Source organism: Callorhinchus milii, unplaced genomic scaffold, assembly GCF_018977255.1.
Source record: "Callorhinchus milii isolate IMCB2004 unplaced genomic scaffold, IMCB_Cmil_1.0 Scaffold2, whole genome shotgun sequence".
Classification (NCBI taxonomy): Eukaryota; Metazoa; Chordata; class Chondrichthyes; order Chimaeriformes; family Callorhinchidae; genus Callorhinchus; species Callorhinchus milii.
Genome location: NW_024704743.1, coordinates 59418992 through 59439646, shown reverse-complemented (window position 1 = coordinate 59439646; position 20655 = coordinate 59418992). Strand labels below are relative to the sequence as shown.

At 39.5% G+C, this 20655-nt stretch overlaps 1 protein-coding gene across 1 annotated transcript in view; it reads right to left on the bottom strand.

The window, feature by feature from the left end:
- si:dkey-256h2.1 (uncharacterized protein LOC337520 homolog) overlaps positions 1-20655 on the bottom strand; it is a 61881-nt gene that overhangs the window by 35500 nt on the left and 5726 nt on the right. Inside the window, exons 2-7 of the mRNA XM_007904786.2 lie at positions 16930-17087; positions 14811-14989; positions 11505-11665; positions 10249-10389; positions 9071-9192; positions 103-271 (exon numbers count right to left, since the gene is read on the bottom strand). Of these exons, the coding sequence (XP_007902977.2) occupies positions 103-271; positions 9071-9192; positions 10249-10389; positions 11505-11665; positions 14811-14989; positions 16930-17087 (930 nt within the window). The remainder of the gene's footprint in view (positions 1-102; positions 272-9070; positions 9193-10248; positions 10390-11504; positions 11666-14810; positions 14990-16929; positions 17088-20655) is intronic.

Here is a 20655-nt window from a genome sequence, read left to right as displayed (position 1 = left end):
ATATAAGAATTTAAAGAATATTAAAAAAATTGTAGTCTTCTAATCACTACTCTGAATTGCTTCTTCCAACCAACTGCATTAATAAATTAGTTACTGGTTTACCTGCGGAATGGGGTAATCCATCTCCCAAGCTCAAGATTACAGTACGAGCTATTCTGCTCACAGCATACATAAAGCTGAACTGTATGATCCCAATGGGCACATGATTCATCTCTTGTTCCAGGGCATGATAATGAAGCATCAAGTTCCAGAATGTTAAATGAAGATAAGTCTAAGGAAAGTAAAAAAAGGATGTTTCAATACTAAGATATATTTTCATTTGTAATGTAGTAAAGAATTTTAATTTGCTGGTGTTTTAATCAAATATTATAGTTTCAATGCAAAAGGAATGAATGTGGCTAACATAAAGCACAAAAACATAAACTCAAGAGCAGGATAAAATTGAAATTTCTTAGTATGCGTTATTCAGCTGTATTTGAAGTAAAGCTTCCTACAATTAAGATTTATTAAGCCCTCTATTATAATATTCTTATAATGCTATTACACTACAAATTTACATAGGCATTAACTCTTTTTAACCAATTAAACATCTTGTGACAAAATAGCTTTTACACTGATGATATGGTCCATATTATATTGAAAGAAGTAGGATTGGAACCAGGAAGTGCAATGTTGTACGATAGGCAATTAAAGAGGACAGAGCAGTCAACATGTCAGAGAGAGAGGGACCACTTAATAGTGGAGGAGCCTGAGTGAGGGAGGAGGTGACCACAAGCCCGGTCAAAGGACTGTCATGATCTAAAAGGGAAGGAGAGGGCCAGGCAGAGGATTGGGGGAGCGTTTGGACGCTTAGAAAGGACAGGTTGGCGATAAGCATGCAATTAGAGCTTTGAAGGGTTGAGTGTCTTTTAATAATAATTATTATTATTATTATAAATATTATTAATATATTATTAATTATTACTTATTATTAACGATATAAAAAATTAATAATTATATTCTTATTTATTATTCATATTTTATTCTTATTATTTTATTATTGTAGTATTTATTATATATAATTAATAAGTAATAATTAATAATATTGATAATAATAATTATATTATTGAGTGTCTTTTTAAGGAGTGAGTGATGACAACAGTGTGGAATAGGTGGTGGGTTTCACAAGGAAAGTGAGGTTGGAGAGGGATGAAGGAGAAATGGGGGCTAAAATGTGCTATGCAGGAGCAATGCGAGAGGGCACAAAGAGAGGGGCAAAGAATGGAGGAAGAAGGCATGGCCTGACCAATTTAATCATTAAACTCCTTTCATTTGGAGTCGGAAATAAGGATGAAGGCGGCTTAGGAAGGGTGGAGGCAGTGATCAGTGGTGGAAAATAGTATATTGGGATTGTTTTTGGCCTTCGGGATGATTATGGAGTTTTTTGCCTTGGAGAAAACGTAGAGGTAATCACAGAGGTCCTCAAGCTACATTTCCCGATAGCCAGTGAGGCAGGTTATGTGCCACCTGCTTTCAAGGACTCACAATTAGAATTGGAGGGAACAGAGGTGTTTGTTGTACCAAAGGGAATGTCTGGAGTGAGAGACGATTCTGGATTTTGGGTGTGAGGGAAGAAGAAAGTGGGTTGAAGGTAGGGAGAGGTAGCTATTGAGCAGCTCCATGGGAGTATCAAGGTCATGGCAGGTGAAAGCCACAGGGAGCGAAGTTCAGAGGGTTAATTGGCATTTTAGAGGGAGTTTTCTCCAAGGACAGGGTGGGGGAAAGATCTATAAGAAGACAGAGATGAAGTAATAATCAGAAATGGCATCGTCAGAGATGGCAAGCTCAGATATCAAGACTATATAAAAGTTAAAACTGAAGTTAACCATGATGAGGTGAAGCCACGAAGAGAAGTAAAATATCAGTGAGGAAAGTGCCAAGTGGTTTAGGAGGGGGATAGATTATGAGGATTTCGAAGGAAAGGAGGGAAGCGTGATATAGGGTTAGGATGCTCAAAAAGAGCAGCCAGAGCAGATGGGAGGTAGACCCAAAATGGTTAAAGAGATGAAAGTTCACAGTTGGTCTGATATAGCGCATTTCACATCAAGAGGAAATCTCAAAAGTGCTTCACAGCATGCAATGTAAAGTGTAGTGACTGGGTATTTGTAGGCAACCGCAGCAACTCATGTGTGCTCAGCAAAGTCCCACAAACAGCCATGAAGTGAATGACCAATTTTACTTGGAGGATTGTTGGCCAGGACACGAGAAACTCGCTTCTCTTTCTGAATAGTGCCATGGGTTCTTTAACGTCCACCTAAACAAGCAGATGGATCTTCAGTTCAATGTCTCATCCAAAGGATAGCACCCCCATTAATGCAACATACCCCCAGCACTGTACTGAGCGTCAGTCTAGATGAATTCCAAGTTGTGATGTGAAGCTTGAACTCACAACCTTCAGACTCAGAGGCAAAAGTGCTACCAACTGAACCAGGCTGACATACCGCCACTAAAACAGCCAACTGCAGATGTTTTGGGACCTGCTGCAAGATTTTCAAACTACATCACAATTTTTTTCTGTCCCTCACTTCACTATTATATGCATCTTCACAGCACAATCTCTTAGATCTCTTTGGTTGTTTCTTTAGGTCCGGGAGGTCCAAAATTTTGTCCGCCACAGGTCAACGGGCCACATCCTCTATAAATCATTCTCTCATTCCCCCTTTCTTAGCTCTTGCTCCTCTCTCCCCTCAATAAAATCAATGTCAGGGCTGGAATCCCCCGCAGACTCCTGTTGGACCATGCTGCTTTAGGTGATAGCTGCTATCCAAATCAAACTGATATTAACTCTCTTCCCTCTTCTTGCTTATCAATTTGGATGTTACCACGTCAGGTCTAATAATCTAGGTTGATAGTTTAGCACAGCACTGGAGGAATCTTGCATTGTCAGAGATGCCATCCTTCAAGATGCTAAACTGAAGTCCTGCCTGACTGTTCATCAGGTGGATTTCAAACTCAATGATAGTATTTAAAATTTAAGAGTTTCTCCCAGTGTTCTGGCCAGCAATACTTTAGAAAAGTTTATCACTCATTTCATGTCTATCTGAAGTACCATTCTGTGCACAGATTATCTGCAAGTACACAGTCACTACAATTAACAATTACCTGTGAAGTGCTTTAAGTTGTTTGACTTTGTCAATATATCATCCAATACAAAGAATGATTGGACTTGCAGCACCTCATAAGCAGTCTAGACAAGTCCCAATTCTTTTCAGCAATTCTAGTTAAAAACTTAAATGGCAGTAAGCCAAATGTGAAGCATTAAATTAAGAATGACCTTGAAATCAAATACCAATGTTGAGGACATAAAATGACGTCAGTAAGAGGCAATCATCAGGAAACTGTCACTATTTTACTAGGGACATCCAGCATGTAACTAACACAGGATCCAAATAGCTATATTACCAATGGCAAACCTTTATATTTTATAAGAGGGTTAAAATGTCAACATTATGTCTGGTCTTATATTTTCTGCAGATGACATTAATCATAGACCTATCTTTTTGCTGCATAATACAGCAGCTGCCCATAAAAGCATTTGAGTTTTAATTATACCCTTCACCGTCCTAAGCAGCAACACAAGTTGAATTAGAATGGTAATTGTTCCCAAAAATGATCTCCTGGAACAATGAAAAAAGAAAAATAATCTGTAAATATTTGTGGCATATAGCTGGTGTGGAGCACTGCAGCACATTATCTTTTCATTTCCAGGACCTATTTTTGAATTCGACCCAGACTGAAGTCCTGCCTATGTCAAAAGCAAGGATTATTATTATTATCAGAATAAAAGTCTCCTCCCTTTCCTCTGGTTAAAATGTGGACTGAATTTGGCATTGTAACTTCCTTTCTTGTGATCACCATACCTAGCACAAATCTGTTGGAAGTTGACAAAATATTCACTGTTGGCAATTCCACTCTCACGTGTGGAGAGAAATTCCACTAAGGCCAAGATGTATTCTACTTTCATCCCTTTTTTAGATGTCCAGAATTTGGCAAATTGTTGTAATTGGTCTCAACTTTGAAGCCAAATTTCTGAGGATTTTTAAAAAAAACTGCTGAAAACCACCTTCAAATTATGTAGGTGTTCAAGAATTTCCAAAATTCTGGATGCTGTCTAATGCTAAGAAAATAGATTAAGTTTAGACAAATTTCTACCTCATTGTGAGTATAAAAAAGCTTAATGCTAAAATAAATTTAGATGGCTACAATTTTTAAAGGATTTTATTCTCCAGGACTGATGAATTTAACTAAACAAAATAAGTGCCGTATAAATTCTAACCTCAACAAGGCCATTTGATGAGGATTAAAAATGGAAATTAGAGTATATGTGACAAAACTATCAGACAGGATTGATATTAACTTCCGTCATGGAGTGATCTTTATTACCATATTATTTAATTGATAGAAAGTGACGAGTACTACAAATGCAATGAAGTGCTAACAATATGACTGAAATCCATGATTAATTTTGAGCACATAATCTGAATATTTTATGTGTTCATTTTGAGAAATACCCTCAAAAATCTTTAGGGATAGAATAAAACTGTATTTACTATTAACCTTTAATAATCCTTCAATTTAATATTGCATCTTTCCTGCAAAAGCGCTTCACAAAAGTGTGAAATACTGGAAAGTGTAGTAACTATTTTGTAGTCAACTACGTTCCAGACAATTTGGGAGCATGTAAATAAGGAAACGAAGGGGTCAAGGATGGAGCGTTCGGGTAGGCAACAGGTGACCAGGCAGGGTAGGAAGGAAAAATTGTTTACGGAGATAAAGTGATGGTGGTTGGTTGAGTAGGACTCAAACGATTGTGGTCCCACTAAGGTCGATGAGGCAGGAGACGATGGAGGAAGATGGCATGATCGACTGTGTCGAAAGCAGGAAGCCATGGTCACCGAGAGAGTCTGTAAAGTTCTTTCTTCCAATGTTCTCCCAATATGAAAGTCCATATAAGTGTAAATTGCTCATGTTAATTCCAAAAAAANTGCCTCCACAATAGAGAGGCAGTGATAGCTTTTCAACCATGTTCGAAAAGCATCAAACGTATCGACTCAACCGAAACCGCAATGTAGCTAAAATCAATAATTTACATCAACCTGTCCGCTCCCTCCACTCAGCAGGCTCCGGCCTGAATAATAATAATAATCCTTACATTTGATATAGAGCTGTTCACATCTTCTCGACGTCTCAAAGCACTTCACAGAATAGACTGTAAAGTGAATTGACTGTATATTTGTGGTCTATAACATTATCTAAGTGTAATAAAAGAATGATAGAAGATTTTTCATTTTAGAAGGAAAAAATAATGTAAACCGATAAACACCACTATAACTGTAGTGTACATTTCAAATACAGTATATAGGGCATTGAAAAAGAATGGAGGCTAGGTTGTGCCTCTGTATACAATCACTACACTTTAAAAAAAAATATGAAGCATTTTGAAACGTTCTTGATGTTATAGGTGCTATATCAAATGGAAAGATGATTAATATTATTGTAAGACCCAAATGAAATTCATCTTCTTGGAATATTCAATATTTTTTAGTGACTGTAAGATAATTACAAATGCACTATTCTGAAACATGTCAGTTTGCTACACTGAATATGCATTAATTCTTGCCCTTTCATGAGGACAGTTACCAATTAGATCATTTGAGCAGAAGCAAGACATTACCCCTGAATTAGGAGAAAAAATCTGCGGTAGTTTCCATGCATGAACAAATATCTTTGGATGGTTTCAAATTTTGTAATATGATATATGGAAGTCTTGAAAGAGTAGAAAACTTGCCAATTACTCTCCAATGTAATTTAGGACCCAAATATAAATGATAAAGTAACTATGTTAGAATACACTTATATCTTCAACACAATGTACAATTATGGACAGGAAGTTATTCTGAACAATAAGTGATATTAAAATATTCAGTATTCCATTGCCTGCCTGCCTATGTGATCAATTTTACATTTTTAATAGTCTATTTGAAACTCTTTTTCCTATTTTTAAGTAGTAATGCAGGAAACCACTCATGCAAAACAATCAAAAAAAGTAATTCACAGAATCACTTCTGATACATGAATTATTAACCTAGTTTTTTACATTAACAAAACTGGTTTGCTTTGAAATTAGATTCATAGCATTCTGTTTTTCCTATAATCCCCTTTAAACATTTCCAACACATATATAGGAATAAAACAAGTTCAGTGAACCTACCATCCCCATCCTCACCCGGCTCCACTGGCTCCCCATCCCTCAAGAAGAGTTTAAAATCTTTGTCCTCACTTTTAAAGTCCTCCACGGCCTTCCTCCTCCCTACCTCTGCGACCTATTAATACCTATCTGGCTGCTCCCTCCGCTCAGCTGGCAATGGCCTGCTTCATGTCCCCCACCTTGCCCGCCTCATCATTGGCAGTCGGGCCTTCAGCTTTTTGGCCCCCACTCTCTGGAACTCCATCTCTGGAATCACTCCTCCCCTTGGCTCCTTCAAGGCCCATCTCAAGACTTTCCTCTTCGATCATGCTTTCAGCCACTTTCCTACCTCCCCTACATCTCTCGATTGCAACCCGCAGCTGGGACGCTTAACTGTTCAGTGCCTTTGGACGTTCTTCCGACATAAAAGGCACTAGATAAATAAGTTTGTTGTCCTCCTGACATGAACGGCAGATGTAAGGATTATTACTTTTATTATTAAAAATGCCATGACAAATTAATAAAAATAATAATTATCGGACACCAGGAGAAACTCGCTTCTTTTTTTTTTTGAAAAGTGCCAAGGAATCTTTAACATCCACCTGAATAACATACAAGACCTTGATTTAACATTTCATTCAAAGGAAGACACCTTCAATGCAGCATTCTCCCAGCACCTCATCAGAATGTCAGCTTAGACTATATAATCAAGTTTATACCAACCATATAACTAACAGCAGTGCAGTTCTGTATGAGTTTGAGCTTATGAATAGTACGGCTGGGAAGACCAGCAATAAGAGCATGAGAAGAGCCTAAGCGGGAGAAAAACGAAGGAATGAATAAGTATAAGATTTTAATGCAAGAAGCAGAACTCTAGTAATATTACTTCTTATGAATCAAGGTATATTCTATCATTGTTTAGAATGCACCCCACTTTCAAGAATGATCCAATTTGGTCATTTCTGGGATGAAAAAGAGGAAAGGGAAGCCACTATGTCCAACATAAGAGTTAAAAGACTGGTATGTGCTTGGCCTTTGATCAGTCCGCCCTTTGCCAATAGCGAAGGACAACTTCAGCAATACACAAAACAAGAACATAAGTAAATATAAAAGAAAAGGTTATTAAGCAAATCAAGTTCATGACTTCCACAGGCCAGCCACAATTTGCTGAATTGTCGATTCCACACTCAATGGTGTTTGATCATTTTAAGAGTTTAAGAGTTGTTTGTCTACCTTTTTATTTTCCCAAGAAAACTTTCAGAACTATGAATCAGCCTAGATTGTGAATTCAAAATTCAAAGTGTAGCTTGGTTCCACAACCTTCTAACTCAGAGGCAAGAGTGATACAACTAAATCAGTTTCACCATCTATACAATTCAGCTTGCCATTGTGAACACCGTCTGGCAAACTTCCTACTGCTTGGCCAGCTGGACCACTCTCTACCCATTAAGGTTTTGATTTGCAGGTTAACAGGAGCCAATTGGGAGAATCCATCTTAGTGACTTGTCTACTCCGCTCAGTCCTGCCAAAGAGCCAGTCTGGAGCTCCAGCCTCCCACAAAACAGCAACAACAACTTGCATTTATATAGAACCCCTCATGCAGGGTAGAGTCCCTTGATGTACTTAATAATGATAATCTTTGCATTTGATAAAGCGCTTTTCACGTCTTCTAGACGTCACAAAGTGCTTCACAGAATAGACTGTAAAGTGAATTGACTGTATATTTGTGGGCGAAATGCGGCAGCAAATTGCGCACAGCAACGTCCCATAAACAGTCGTGGATTGAAATGACCAATTTTTTTTCTTCTTGAGGGATTATTATCAGGCGTGTGAAGTAAGGAAAGTTGCTCAAGGTTTCACCCTGCTAGGAATTGAACCCATGTCTCTCACTTGCAAAGCGAGCGCTCTAACCACTGAACTACAGGACTCCACTTGAATAGTCAAGGAGAATAGTCCCTTTATTTCTTTATACAGATCGTTAAAACCTAATTGACTGAAAGAATACAAAGAAATCTTATTTATATACCTTTACTCCACATTACATTCAGCAAATTTGATGTTTTGTCTACAGGAAAGTTTACGGCTCATTTTTAAAGCAGTTTCAAGGTAGCTCCTTAGATAAGTATGCTAGGCTGTTATTTTGAGAAATAACATGTAACATACAAAAGTCTGAAAAATTTGAAGAAAAAAATAAATCAAGGGAAAAACAGTGCCTCTTTTTTGTTCTCATTTAGAAATGAACAAAGTAATTTTTGACAACAGAAAATCAGTATATAATCTTGGTTAAATTGAATTAAAATTGTGATTTAAAATCAGAGATCGCTGGGAACACTCAGCAGGCCAGGCAGCATCTATGGAGAAAGGAAAGTGGGTCAACATTTCGGGTCCATGACCTTTCGTCAGAACTGGGGGGAGGGAGAGATTTTAAGGACTAACAGAAGGGAGGCAGCGCAAGAAAGACAAAGGAGAAAATGGGGTGGAGGACAGGGGATGATGGGTTAAAGAGGTATTAATGATGCGTTTTAAAGTTCTGATTTATTTTTATCACTTCTTCATCTTAAAAAAGACTCAAGGTTTCAATATTATTTAGAACCTGGTTAAATTGTCATAGATTGTGTTCAAAAAGGCTTTGTACACTGATTCATTGTCGATATTGTGCGGGTAAGTGAGACACACTTTAGTTACTTATTTCAGTAATGCATGCGTGCATACTGAAATCCCAGCCGATTACCAGATCACCAGATTGCTCGTGACGTCACTTCCTGCTCGTTGTAAGTGAGCAGACAGGGTTGATGTGGGAAATTAAAACAGAATTTCTCAAAATTACAGTGTCAATCATGTTACCTTCTGGAAGTTCAACAGTTGCGAATACTCCATCATCTCCTTGCATTAAAACTTCATTGAACACGTTCACTATGATAGCCGGTCTCTGAAGTTTATCATCCAAACCCCTCATATAATTAAACCTGATGAAATTAAGTAAAATTCTTAATTGAATTCCACTGGATATAACTTGAAATGTGTAAAGTATATTATATACTGTTCCTTAAAGGAAGTTATAAATTTAGTATATCTTAAGATTCACAAATTCCATTTCTGTATAAAAATATGAATTCAAAATTACTTACAAATATACATCAAGACCTTCCTCTTTTACTGTGCTTTCGGCCATCTCCCCGCCACCCCACCCGGCTCAGATGCAAACCTTGGACTTTCCACCAACTTGGGATGTCCTCCGGACATAAAGGGCACTATATATATATGTCAATTTGTATTGTTGTATTGTAATTAAGGAATTGAGTAAAGTAAATTATTTTTTTAAAAAATGGCAATACACTGGAAGCCCGTTATACAATGGGAGTTGGGAACAATAAAATCCCAACCAGCGTTATAAACTGGAGCCACGTTCCATTTAACGCTTCCACATTAATTTTGCATGTGCACAAAAAGCCAACCTGCTTCCAGTGATAGGTTTGGCACAAGAAGCGATATCGGTGCATTTGATAACTTTAAAATCAGCCATTTTAGCATGCAAAAAGCCAACCAAAGTTTTAAAGCAAGAAAAGGCAATTTCAAACAGTCCGGACAGCTCTCTACTCAAATTTTGGATTTTGGGAGTAAATATCAGGATGCAAGCTCACATTATAACAAACACAAATAGCACTTCTCTAGTCAGGGGTGGTCACGGTGTGTATTGAGAGCCAAGAAAAAGGGGTAGTAAAACATTTCTTAGATAAAGAGGAACCTTCCCCCCTCAAATACACCTATGAAAGATTTGCCCATTTTTGAGAACCAGGGTTCCTTCCGTATATTTTGTTGGTCTAATTTAAAATATAAAAGTATTAAATTTAGAGTGAATTTTTATTTCATTCTGAAGAGCTATTTCAACTAAAAATTATTGAATATTATCTTTCAAGTGTTTCTGATAATGAGAAGTGAATTTATTCGGAAGAGAACACAAGAGAAAAATAAATCATTAAATGTTAAAAAGAGGCCAGTTTAAACATTTATTAGAAACTTACCATTGAGCTTGCCAGACCATAAACTTAAATGTTGGATAGAGGAACCAGCCCATTTCTGACAGCTTTCCTTCCAGATCAATGCCGAAGAAAAAAGTAGATGAAGGTGTATTTTGTAAGACCACATTCACTTGTTTATCATCTCTGTTTGTTAAAAAAGATTAAAAAAAACATAAAGTTACTAGGAGAGTAGTTCCAAGAATTTTAAATATTTAATCAGAATATAAGAACTTAAAGTGGTGGAGTTCCATAGCGTAGTGGTTAGCGCACTCGCCTCGCATTAGTGCTTTAAATTCAAGTCAACTCAAGTGGCATTGCCTAAGGCAGCATGGTCCAACAGGCGGCCCATGGGCAGAAGCCGGCTCGCTGGATGATTTTATCCAGCCCACAAACCATTTCCGACTTCATTGCTTTACCTCCCAGCTGCACCTCTCTTCTGGTCGGTCTCTATATGATAGTGCAGAGAGTGACTGGAAGAGAGACGGAGCAGAGCGGGAGGTATCTTCCCGCCCCATTACTTTTTGCACTACCTCATGTAACCTGGTGAGAAGCAGCGAGCAGAAGCAGGAGTATTTTGCAAATCTGAAACTACAGCGCTACGAGTTTCAGGAGGAAACGCAAAGTAGATACGGAAAATAGCGGATTTCAGTGTAAGTGAGAAGTGCATTACTTGCTTATTGAAAGTAATGGAAAACCTCAGTGTCTTGTTCTATGTTGAAGGTGTTTACAGTTAGTTATGCAATTATGGATTAATCTGTTTTGGTTTTCTTGAGCATTCTCTGTAGGGATCTGCATATGCTGAATTGATATCTTATATTTTGAGTTTAATAATATTAAACAATTTGATGCATATATTTCCATTTGAGATGATCATCATTAAGTAATATAGTTATCACAATTTAAAACATAGGATTTCTGTATGATTCTTTTATGTTTCTGAAAGGGAAAAGCAAAAATACTGCTTCTGTCACCCGCAGCTTCTTCTCAAATGTGGCATCCAGCCCTTGACACCCAAAAGGTTGGACCACCCTGGCCTAAGGCACTGATACATCCTCAGATAGTTTAACCACATGGAGATGCACTGACTTCTTCTCTTCCCCACAAGAAGTTGTCCAGCTCTACCAACCAGGTTACCAGGGAATGGATTGAAGAGCATCAACCTGCTCCAGCAACCATTTATATGATATTTGTGACTATATTGGATCAGAGTAAATCCAACCCATTCGTGAAGATGGTAAGAAAAAAATACAAAACCTTACCTTACTGCAGCGATCACATCCTTCTCAAAATGCACCATTGAAGCTGGAATATTTATAATACTGCTGCATTCCTCCTCCTCACAGTTCATATCCTGTAATGGTTGACCCAGGCCTACATAAACTAAGACTCCTGCTGCACCAGATAATGCCATATTTTGGACCTGCAAAAACAGAGAACATTTCTCAAATATGTTTTCTGTAGATATATTGTTTTTAAATTGCAATACAGCAAAAACTATTCAGTCAAATACACCTACCAAAAATTCTATTATCCTTAAGAATATTCACCATCTTCAACTCTGTAGCGAAGTGTAACTTGGCAAATTCCTCTATAAGATTATGCCAGGTGCAGCATTACAAATGATGAGTTTATTGTAATCGCAAGCACGGTCAAAGAGCATGGTCTTGAGATGGGTCTTGAAGGACGCAAGGGAGGGTGTGAGGCGGAAGGACTGTGGGATGGAGTTGCAGAGGGTGGCAGAAGGCCCTCCCATCAATAGTGGGGCGAGCGAGGCGGGGGATGTGAAGCAGGCTGGAGCCCACTGAGCGGAGGGAGCGAGCAGGATGGTAGGGGGTTAGGAGGTCGCAGAGGTAGGGGGAAGCAAGGTCATGGAGGGCTTTGAAGTTGAACTGTATCCTCTCTGTGATGGGAAGCCAGTGGAATCGGGCGAGAATGGGGGGTGATATGGGGTTAACTTCCACATGTATGCGGATGACACCCAACTCTACCTTTCCTCCTCTACCCTCAACTCCACGACCACCGATGTCCTGACAGCCTACCTGTCCGACATCGAGTCCTGGACGAGAGATAACTTTCTCCAGCTCAACGTACGCAAAACTGAGGCCCTCCTGATTGGCTCACGTCAGCGCCTCCGCACCTCAGGCGCTGACACCATCAGCATCCAAGGCTGCACTCTCCATCTCTCAAAGCCAGTCAGGAACCTCGGGGTTCTGTTCGACCCTGAGCTGTCCTTTCTTCCTCATATCTGCGCCACAACTGGCACCGCCTTCCATCACCTCTGGAATATCGCCAGACTACGGCACTACCTCACCCCTCACGCTGCTGAAACACCGGTCCAAGCCTTTATCACCTCAAGGCTGGACTATGGGAACCCTCTCCTCGCCGGCCTTCCCGGCACCTCCCTCCACAAACTGCAGGTCATTCAGAACTCTGCAGCTCGTGTACTGTCCCGCACCAGGCTTCGCGACCACATCACTCCCACCCTCGCTCCCCTCCACTGGCTCCCCATCCCCCAGAGGATCGATTTCAAGATCCTCATCCTCACCTACAAGGCCATTCACGGCCTTGCTCTCTCCTAACTCTCCGACCTACTATCCCCCTACCTACCTGCCCGTACCCTCCGTTCCTCTGGCTCCGGTCTGCTCCACATCCCCCGCCCAACCGCCCTACTATCGGTGGCCGGGCCTTCAGCCTCTCAGCCCCGAGGCTCTGGAACTCTATCCCCCAGTGCCTTCGCCGCCTCCTCCCTTTCCTCCTTCAAGGCCGGTCTCAAGACCTTTCTCTTTGACCATGCCTTCAGCTCCCCTCTCGACTCTCTACCCCCTCCTCGCTCCCTCCCTTCCCTCCCCTCACCCTGACCATTTCCCCCCTGCTCGGGTCCTGACCCAACTGTACAGCGCCTTGGGACGTCCTCCCGACGTGAAAGGCGCTCAATAAATGGAATCTTGTTGTTGTTGTATCCAGCAATTGTATATTTTTTATTTTGCGTAACATAAATCCCGGATACACCTTTCAATTCAACTCAATTATCTCAGTAACATATCCTACCTTTTAGATAGACACTATTATTAAATTTAATCAAAATAAAAAATAGAATATTCTGACCACAGTAAAACTCACATAAGTCAGTTGTGACCATAACATTTAATCTGTCTTGCGTGACATCCAAGTTGCTGGCAAACTGCACAAGTTGTAGAAAACCCAATTTAATGAGCAATCATATGCAGTGACGGGGTAAGACTATGTTTCCTGCAATTCAATGCGTCTTCCCCTGTCACCGCACTTACTGGCAAACGTTGGAATCGCGGGAAATGAAGTTCTCCTGCGCATAAGTCAATAATAATAATCCTTGCATTTGATATAGCGCTTTTCATGTCTTATAGACGTCTCAAAGCGCTTCACAGAACAGACTGTAAAGTGAATTGACCGTATATTTGTGGGCGAAACACGGCAGCCAATTGCGCACAGCAGTGTCCCACAAACAGTCGTGGATTGAAAATGACCAATTTATTATTTTGTTTTGGAGGGATTATTTTCAGATGTGTGGAGTAAGAAAATTTGCCCAAAGTTTTGCCCTTGGAATTGAACCCAGTCTCTTGCTTGCAAGGCAAGTGCTCTAATCACTGAGCTACAGGACTCCAGTTCAATGGATGAACACTACATTTCCCGTGATTGAATGCAGCCTGGTAAGTGCGCATGCATCGCCGGGTAAGGATGACATTTCCCACGTTTCACGTTTTATGAATCGTGTTAAGAAATCCATGTGGTTTTGGTAGGAAACTGAATGGGACTCGGGTGAATATACAACTTAGGTATTTATACGATTTATAAAGACAAGACTTAAGCAAGTTTACATTAAAACCTGATACTCGCTTAAAGGAAAAACAATTATGTTTTGCTGTTATTTCATTCTAAAATATGTTCTATTTCAATCTTTTGCCTGCACATTTGCAGTACCTCATCTGACTTTTGGTCTTCAGTAGAAAGCTTTATGAATGGCAAACTTGGAAAGATGTTAGAACCATAGAAATTTAAAACACAGAAGGCCATTCAGCCCACTGTGTCTGTGCTGGGTCTTTTATAGAGCCAACCTTTCAAGTCCCATTTACCTGCCCTTTCCCCCATATCCCTAGTTTACTCCTTTTTAACATATCTAAATATTTCCCCTTTGAAAGCTAATATTGATTTGGCCTCAACCGCCACTCCAGGCAGGGCATTGCATATCCTAGCTACTTGTGTGAAATAAATTCTCCAAATCTACCCGTTTGCTAGCTATATTGAATTGATGCACTTTAATCATTGACCAGTGGAAATCATTTCTTCCTCTATCAAAACTCCTCATAATTTTAAAGACCTCTATCAGGTTACCCCTCAACATTCTTTGTTCCAACAGAAAAAGTCCTAGTTTCTCGAGTCTGTGCTCATATGCAGAGTGCTCTGTTAGCATTACATTTTCATATTTATCATAGCTGTTGATGTTGTTTAACACCATTAACTAATATCCAAAGGAGATCTGGTATTAAAATGATTGAGGCTTTATCAGGAGAAAGAATTTTCAGGATTACCTTAGCAAAATGTGAACAATTCCCTTCATCAGAGACCAAGGCTGCAGCATCTTTAACATGAGAGGAAATACTGCAGCCATCTCCACCATTCTTGATAAGGTAAGGTTCTGATTTCCAGGATTGCATCAGCCAATCGTATCTGGCATCCAATCGCTTGGCAATAACTATCATTTCCCATTCTGTAACAAATAGATTAGAATTTACTGAGACAATATTAACTCAGTGATCACTCATATCAGCAGCATTCATAAGGACACAGCCAATGAACAATCAGTTAATTTCTTTATTACATTTCACAAAATATAAAATCAATTCACTTTACAGTATATTCTGTGAAGCGCTTTGAAACGTCTCAAACGTGATAAGACACTATATCAAACGCAAGGATTATTATTACATTTTTTCCCCATTTTTTGGTTGGGGGAGGCACAATAAACATTTGTGGTTTATTTTTAACTTTACAAACTGTTGTATTTGGTAATGAATATTATTTTGGCTATCAAATACAATATATAGACAATTGGTGGATTGCTTTCTGAGGGTAATAATCCCTCCCCCCAAAGTATAATAATTTTGTCACTCAATCCACGACTGTTTTTGGGACACCGCTGTGCGCAATTGGCTGCCGCGTTTCTCCACAAAACACATATTCAATGCACTTTATAGTATATTCTGTGAAGCGCTTTGAGACGTCGCAACGACGTGATATGGCGTTATATCAAATGCAAGGATTATTATCATCAAATGCATTATTACCTACATTATTCAATAATACTAAAAAAATGCAAATTCCATTACATATTTGCGGCATTTGACGGTTTACAGTCATCAACTACGCTTGGGACACTGTTCTGTGAAAACGCACTGAGAAGGCACAAAGGACACTCTAGTAATTCACGGCTCTCTTAAGGGACAGCAAGGTCCCAATGCAGGGTAAGGTTTTTGTGTATTATAACTGTATCTCTTTCAACGTCCTGAGCTTCTGAGAATGCACAGAAAGAGCTTTCTCTGGTCTATTTGTGAAATCCACGATAAAGCAGTCAAGTGAATTTGTGGCAAACAGAGGAAGTGGCTGCAGGGAGGAATATTAACCCTCCAAATCACAGCTACGAGTATATATGAGAACATGTGTGGTAGTCATAATTCAGCTTTCCCAAGAAAGGTAGATTTATCAGATCATGTTTTTGAGGAAGACAGCAAAAATTATGTAAACAAATTTGCTTTGTACAAAATCTAGTGTTGTTACATTTGTGACAGGAGTCTTATGTGTGCATTTTACAATTATACTAGCGTGTAAAGGGCATTATATAAATGCAAAGTTTTTGTTGTTGTACCAGCCAGTAGTCTCAATCAGCGTCATAGAAAATAAAGCTCTTTCGATAGCTGGTAGCTTGTAAATGTCTTGGCCAGTAAATATCCATTTCCACATGGCCAATTCCTTCGAAGCTGCCTTAAATACAAGTATCAGAATAAACAGCTTCATAAAACAGAAGATACTCGCAATTATATCATCATAAAGAAACCAGAACTTTATTTGGCAAAACAAATGCATCAATAATTTAGGTGGCACCATCTGCTTCATATCCTTTTTCCCCCGTGATGTCTGCCTTCATGAGTTTACTTCTTGCCCTTCTATTCTAAAAATTCTCTGGAGTACCATAAAGAGACAACATTACTGTTCACTGTTTCAGATACCTCCGGCAAGTCAGTGAATCTAACTTTATTGTTCCTTGTTCATTAATAATTTGTAGTTAAGAATTATATTGCAAATCTGGAAATAATTTCTACGTTTGGCACTCAAACCACCACTACAAAAATTATTGCAGTTTCACAATAGGTTGGCAATCTCAAAATTGCTCTAGGAACATGACTATGGCCACCCCTCTCCCTCCCCAATCTCCCTTACATCGTGTCCAAACCAATCCCTATGAAACACTCAGAGATACTACTCTATGTCAAGGGCGCTATACAAATGCAAGTTGTTTATTCAGAAAAGATTCTATGAAGAGGTACTAAATGGTATTTATGACAGAATAAATAACTGATGCGACATCTCTAAGAAACTAAACATTAATCCCAAGAACTAATAGTATTGCGCATTTCAATTCATTGATTGTACCTGGTGAAGTGAAAATTGCTTGAGAGAATCCACAATTGTGTCCTTTACAAGTCCAAGAATAGAAAAGCTCAGGGATCCAGTTCCCCAGAGCATAGATAGGAACAGGAACAAAGTGAAGTCGAGACAGCAAATCTTTCATTCTGGTGGCATTCTTCACCCTGTAGCGAAAACATTTTGATTCAGCAATTTTAAACTTTAGTCATTCATTTGTCTGCAAAATAAAAATCACTTTTAATGCTAAACAAAAATAATTGAAGATAAAAATATAATTGGCAGGACAGTATCAATGTACAGTACACTGAATTAGACCAGGTCACCAGAGGAGCACTGAGACTGGACAGAAGCATTTACAGTATGAAGATGAAAGTTGAGAAAACAAGAAAATTCCTGCTATTTTCTCACACACAGCTGAAGAGTGGCATTAACAATGGACTGAGCACAGGACATCTTCAGGACATCTACCTATTCTTTTGGTCAGAATAAAATTTTAAAAAATGCTGTGCAATTAATAATAAATAATAATAATCCTTGCATTTGATATAGCGCTTTTCACGTCTTCTCGACATCTCAAAGTGCTTCACAGAATAGACTGTAAAGTGAATTGATTGTATATTTGTGGGTGAAATGTGGCAGCCAATTGCACACAGCAGTGTCCCACAAACAGTCTTGGATTGAAAATAACCAATTTATCATTGTTTTGTCTTGGAGGGATTATTTTTGTATTATTTCTAATAATTATAATGTATTATTTCTAACAATTATAATGTATCTCATTGAATTTTTTAAAATATAATTCTCAAATAGTTTTATACAGCTACAAAGCAACCAATGGTTGCCAAATGCATCCTCCATATGATCAAGCACCCAGTACAATACAATACAAAATTACATTAATATAGCACCTTTCACATCACAAAGGCAAGGCGCTGGACAGTCAGGGATTTGGGCCGGAGCCTGCTGAGAAAAGGGAGTGGACAGGTTGATATGGGGTTTTGGAGGTGAGGACGAGGAGTTTGAACTCTGAGGGAAGGGGAGCAAGTGGAACCGGGTGAGGTCATGAGCTGCAGAATTCTGGATGATCTGCAGCTTGTGGAAGCAAGAGTTGGCAAGGCCGACAAGCAGGGAGTTGGCATAGTCAAGCCTAGATGCAATAAACATGTAAATGAGGGTTTTGGCGGCCTGAGGGATGAGGCAGTGGCGGAGCCGGACAATGTTGCGGAGGTGGGGGAAGGCGGAGCAGGGCATGGCACAGATGTGGGAGTTATAATTCTAACAAATCTTTACAATTCAAAGGATATTCAAAACTCATTTGACTCGGTCAAATTTCAAGAGAATCTTTTGCAATAATTATTGTGATATTCATTAGGTTAACACTACTATGTTTCATAGCATATAGATGTGTGCAATCCAATTAATGCAACATTTTCTTTTACTCCATATTTTACGTTTAACCTTAGATTAGTAGCCATTCCTGGTGAATATGAATGAAAACATTCAGGTCTTAAATGAGGCCTATTCATACAGTAACTCTTCCAGCTTAAATTCTATGGGAGAACATTATCATATGTTAGTGTCCCACAAACCGTCTTGGATTGAGTGACTAAATTATTTATTTATTTATTGGAAAGGTTTATTACCCCCGGAAAAGCGTTCCGCCAATCAACAAAGAACCGGTTTCCCACTTACTGCTTGGTAAACAGAGGCGTTTGGAGCAAGGAAATTTGCCCAACATTTCAGGCCCAATGAGGATTTCCCGGGAATCGAACCCAGGTCCCCTCGAGAAGAGTGCTCTAACCCCTAAGCTACAGGACTCCACAAGTTATGTCTTCAAAGTCCCGATGTGGAGCTTCAAACCACAACCTTCTGACTCAGAGGCAAGAGTGCTACCACCTGAGCCAGGCTGATACACGATGGCCGACTCGCAAAGCTTGTACCAGCACTCATGCATAGGTGGAAGAGAGACTTGTTTTGACACACCATTTTATCTACTGCTTAACAGAGAGGTTTAACAACAATTAAATTGTAGACTTGATGCATATAACAGACCTAGCTATAAAGACAGCTCACGCTAATCTTGGCAAACAAAGTGATACAATGATGATAATTGAATCATATTGCTGAACTGTATTAACAATCCTAAAAAACACCCTAGACACAAATCTTTGTTGCCTCCTACATATGGCTTTTGACCATGTAATTTCATCTACACTGAGGATAAGAAAATGAAACAGCACTGAGGTTAACAAGGCTAAAGCTATTTTACCCGGTAATATTATTGATTTTCCTCCCACCAAGAACACGTTGCTCTCGAGCTTGACCTACAAGCAGCAGTTTCAGGGATAGCAATGCAAGGCAAGGATTGCTGATTTTCACAACGACACAGAAACAGCTACTTGTGTGGGTGTATAGCCTTCATACAGAACAGCATCTCAAGAGCGTGGAAGGATTGGACGCCAAGCAAAGGAGATAGAGGAGGGTACCATGAGCACAGTCAAAGAGATAAGTCTTAAGGTCGGATTTAAACATATAGAGGGGGCATAACAGAGGGATTGAGGCAGGGAGTTCCAGCAGCTCGGGACATATGCCTTCAGTAGAATCCTGCAATGTATTGGTTAGAGCATTTGCCTTGCAATCAAGAGGACCTTGGTGCGATTCCCAGTCAGGGCAAAACCTTAGGCAAGTTTCCTTACTCCACATGCCTCTGTTTACCTTCCAGTACGTAGGGACCTGGTTAATAGTCGATTGGCCTCAATAACCCCTCAAAAATAAAATATATAAATCAAAATAATAATAATTTGGTCAATCTACAACTGTTTGTGGGACACTGATGTGCGAAATTCGCTGCCGCATTTCACTCATAAAACACAGTCAAATCACTTTACAGTATATTCTGTGAAACACTTTGAGATGTCTCGAAGACGTGATAAGGCACTATTCAAATGCAAGGATTATATTATAACTATGTCCCTAGCCTCTGTAACACCCTTGTGGCGAGGACCGATTGAGGGACACGAGAACTTGGTCACGAGGCTCAGGACGGGCTTGCCTGCCGGAGAGGTGATCTATTCACCTGACTTGCTCAAGTGGTCGTGAGGATAGGTCTCAGGTCCGCATTGTCCTTTGACAATTTGGGCCTAAAAGAGTTTGGGGCTTGTCTGCGGAGACAAACTTTCCTAAATGGAACATATTTGGTCTAATTCGGTTAATGGGGGTGAGCAGGCCTAACCTTGCTCACCAATAAAAAAAATGGCCTGTGTTAGCTGAGCGGGTAAGCAAAGCAAGTGATGTACGAGCAAGTTAGAGAGGTGGGGAGGTGCTAGAGCGTGATCGATGTGTATATGATCGATCCTTTCAAGATCCTCTCAGAGATAGAGAGCCAGTAGAGCCTGATGAGAATTGGGTGATGGGTGTGCAGAGTTCAGTATGGAGGAGCATGCGGGCAGCAGAGTTTTGTATGAGCTGGACCTTGGTGGATGGCAGAACTGGTTAGACCAGTGAGGTACCTGCTAACCCATTCTAACAAACATAACCATAGAAATTTTAAGCACAGAAAGAGGCAATTTAAAAGTCCAAAGTGATATATAGCAGACAAACAAACATATATAAACTCTTTGAGCTCTCTCTCTCCCCCAACACACACACACAAAGTATTAGAAGGGGATTCCCAAAATGAAGGTTTACATTATAGATTTTATATTAATCCTGTGAAACACTTTCAGATATCCT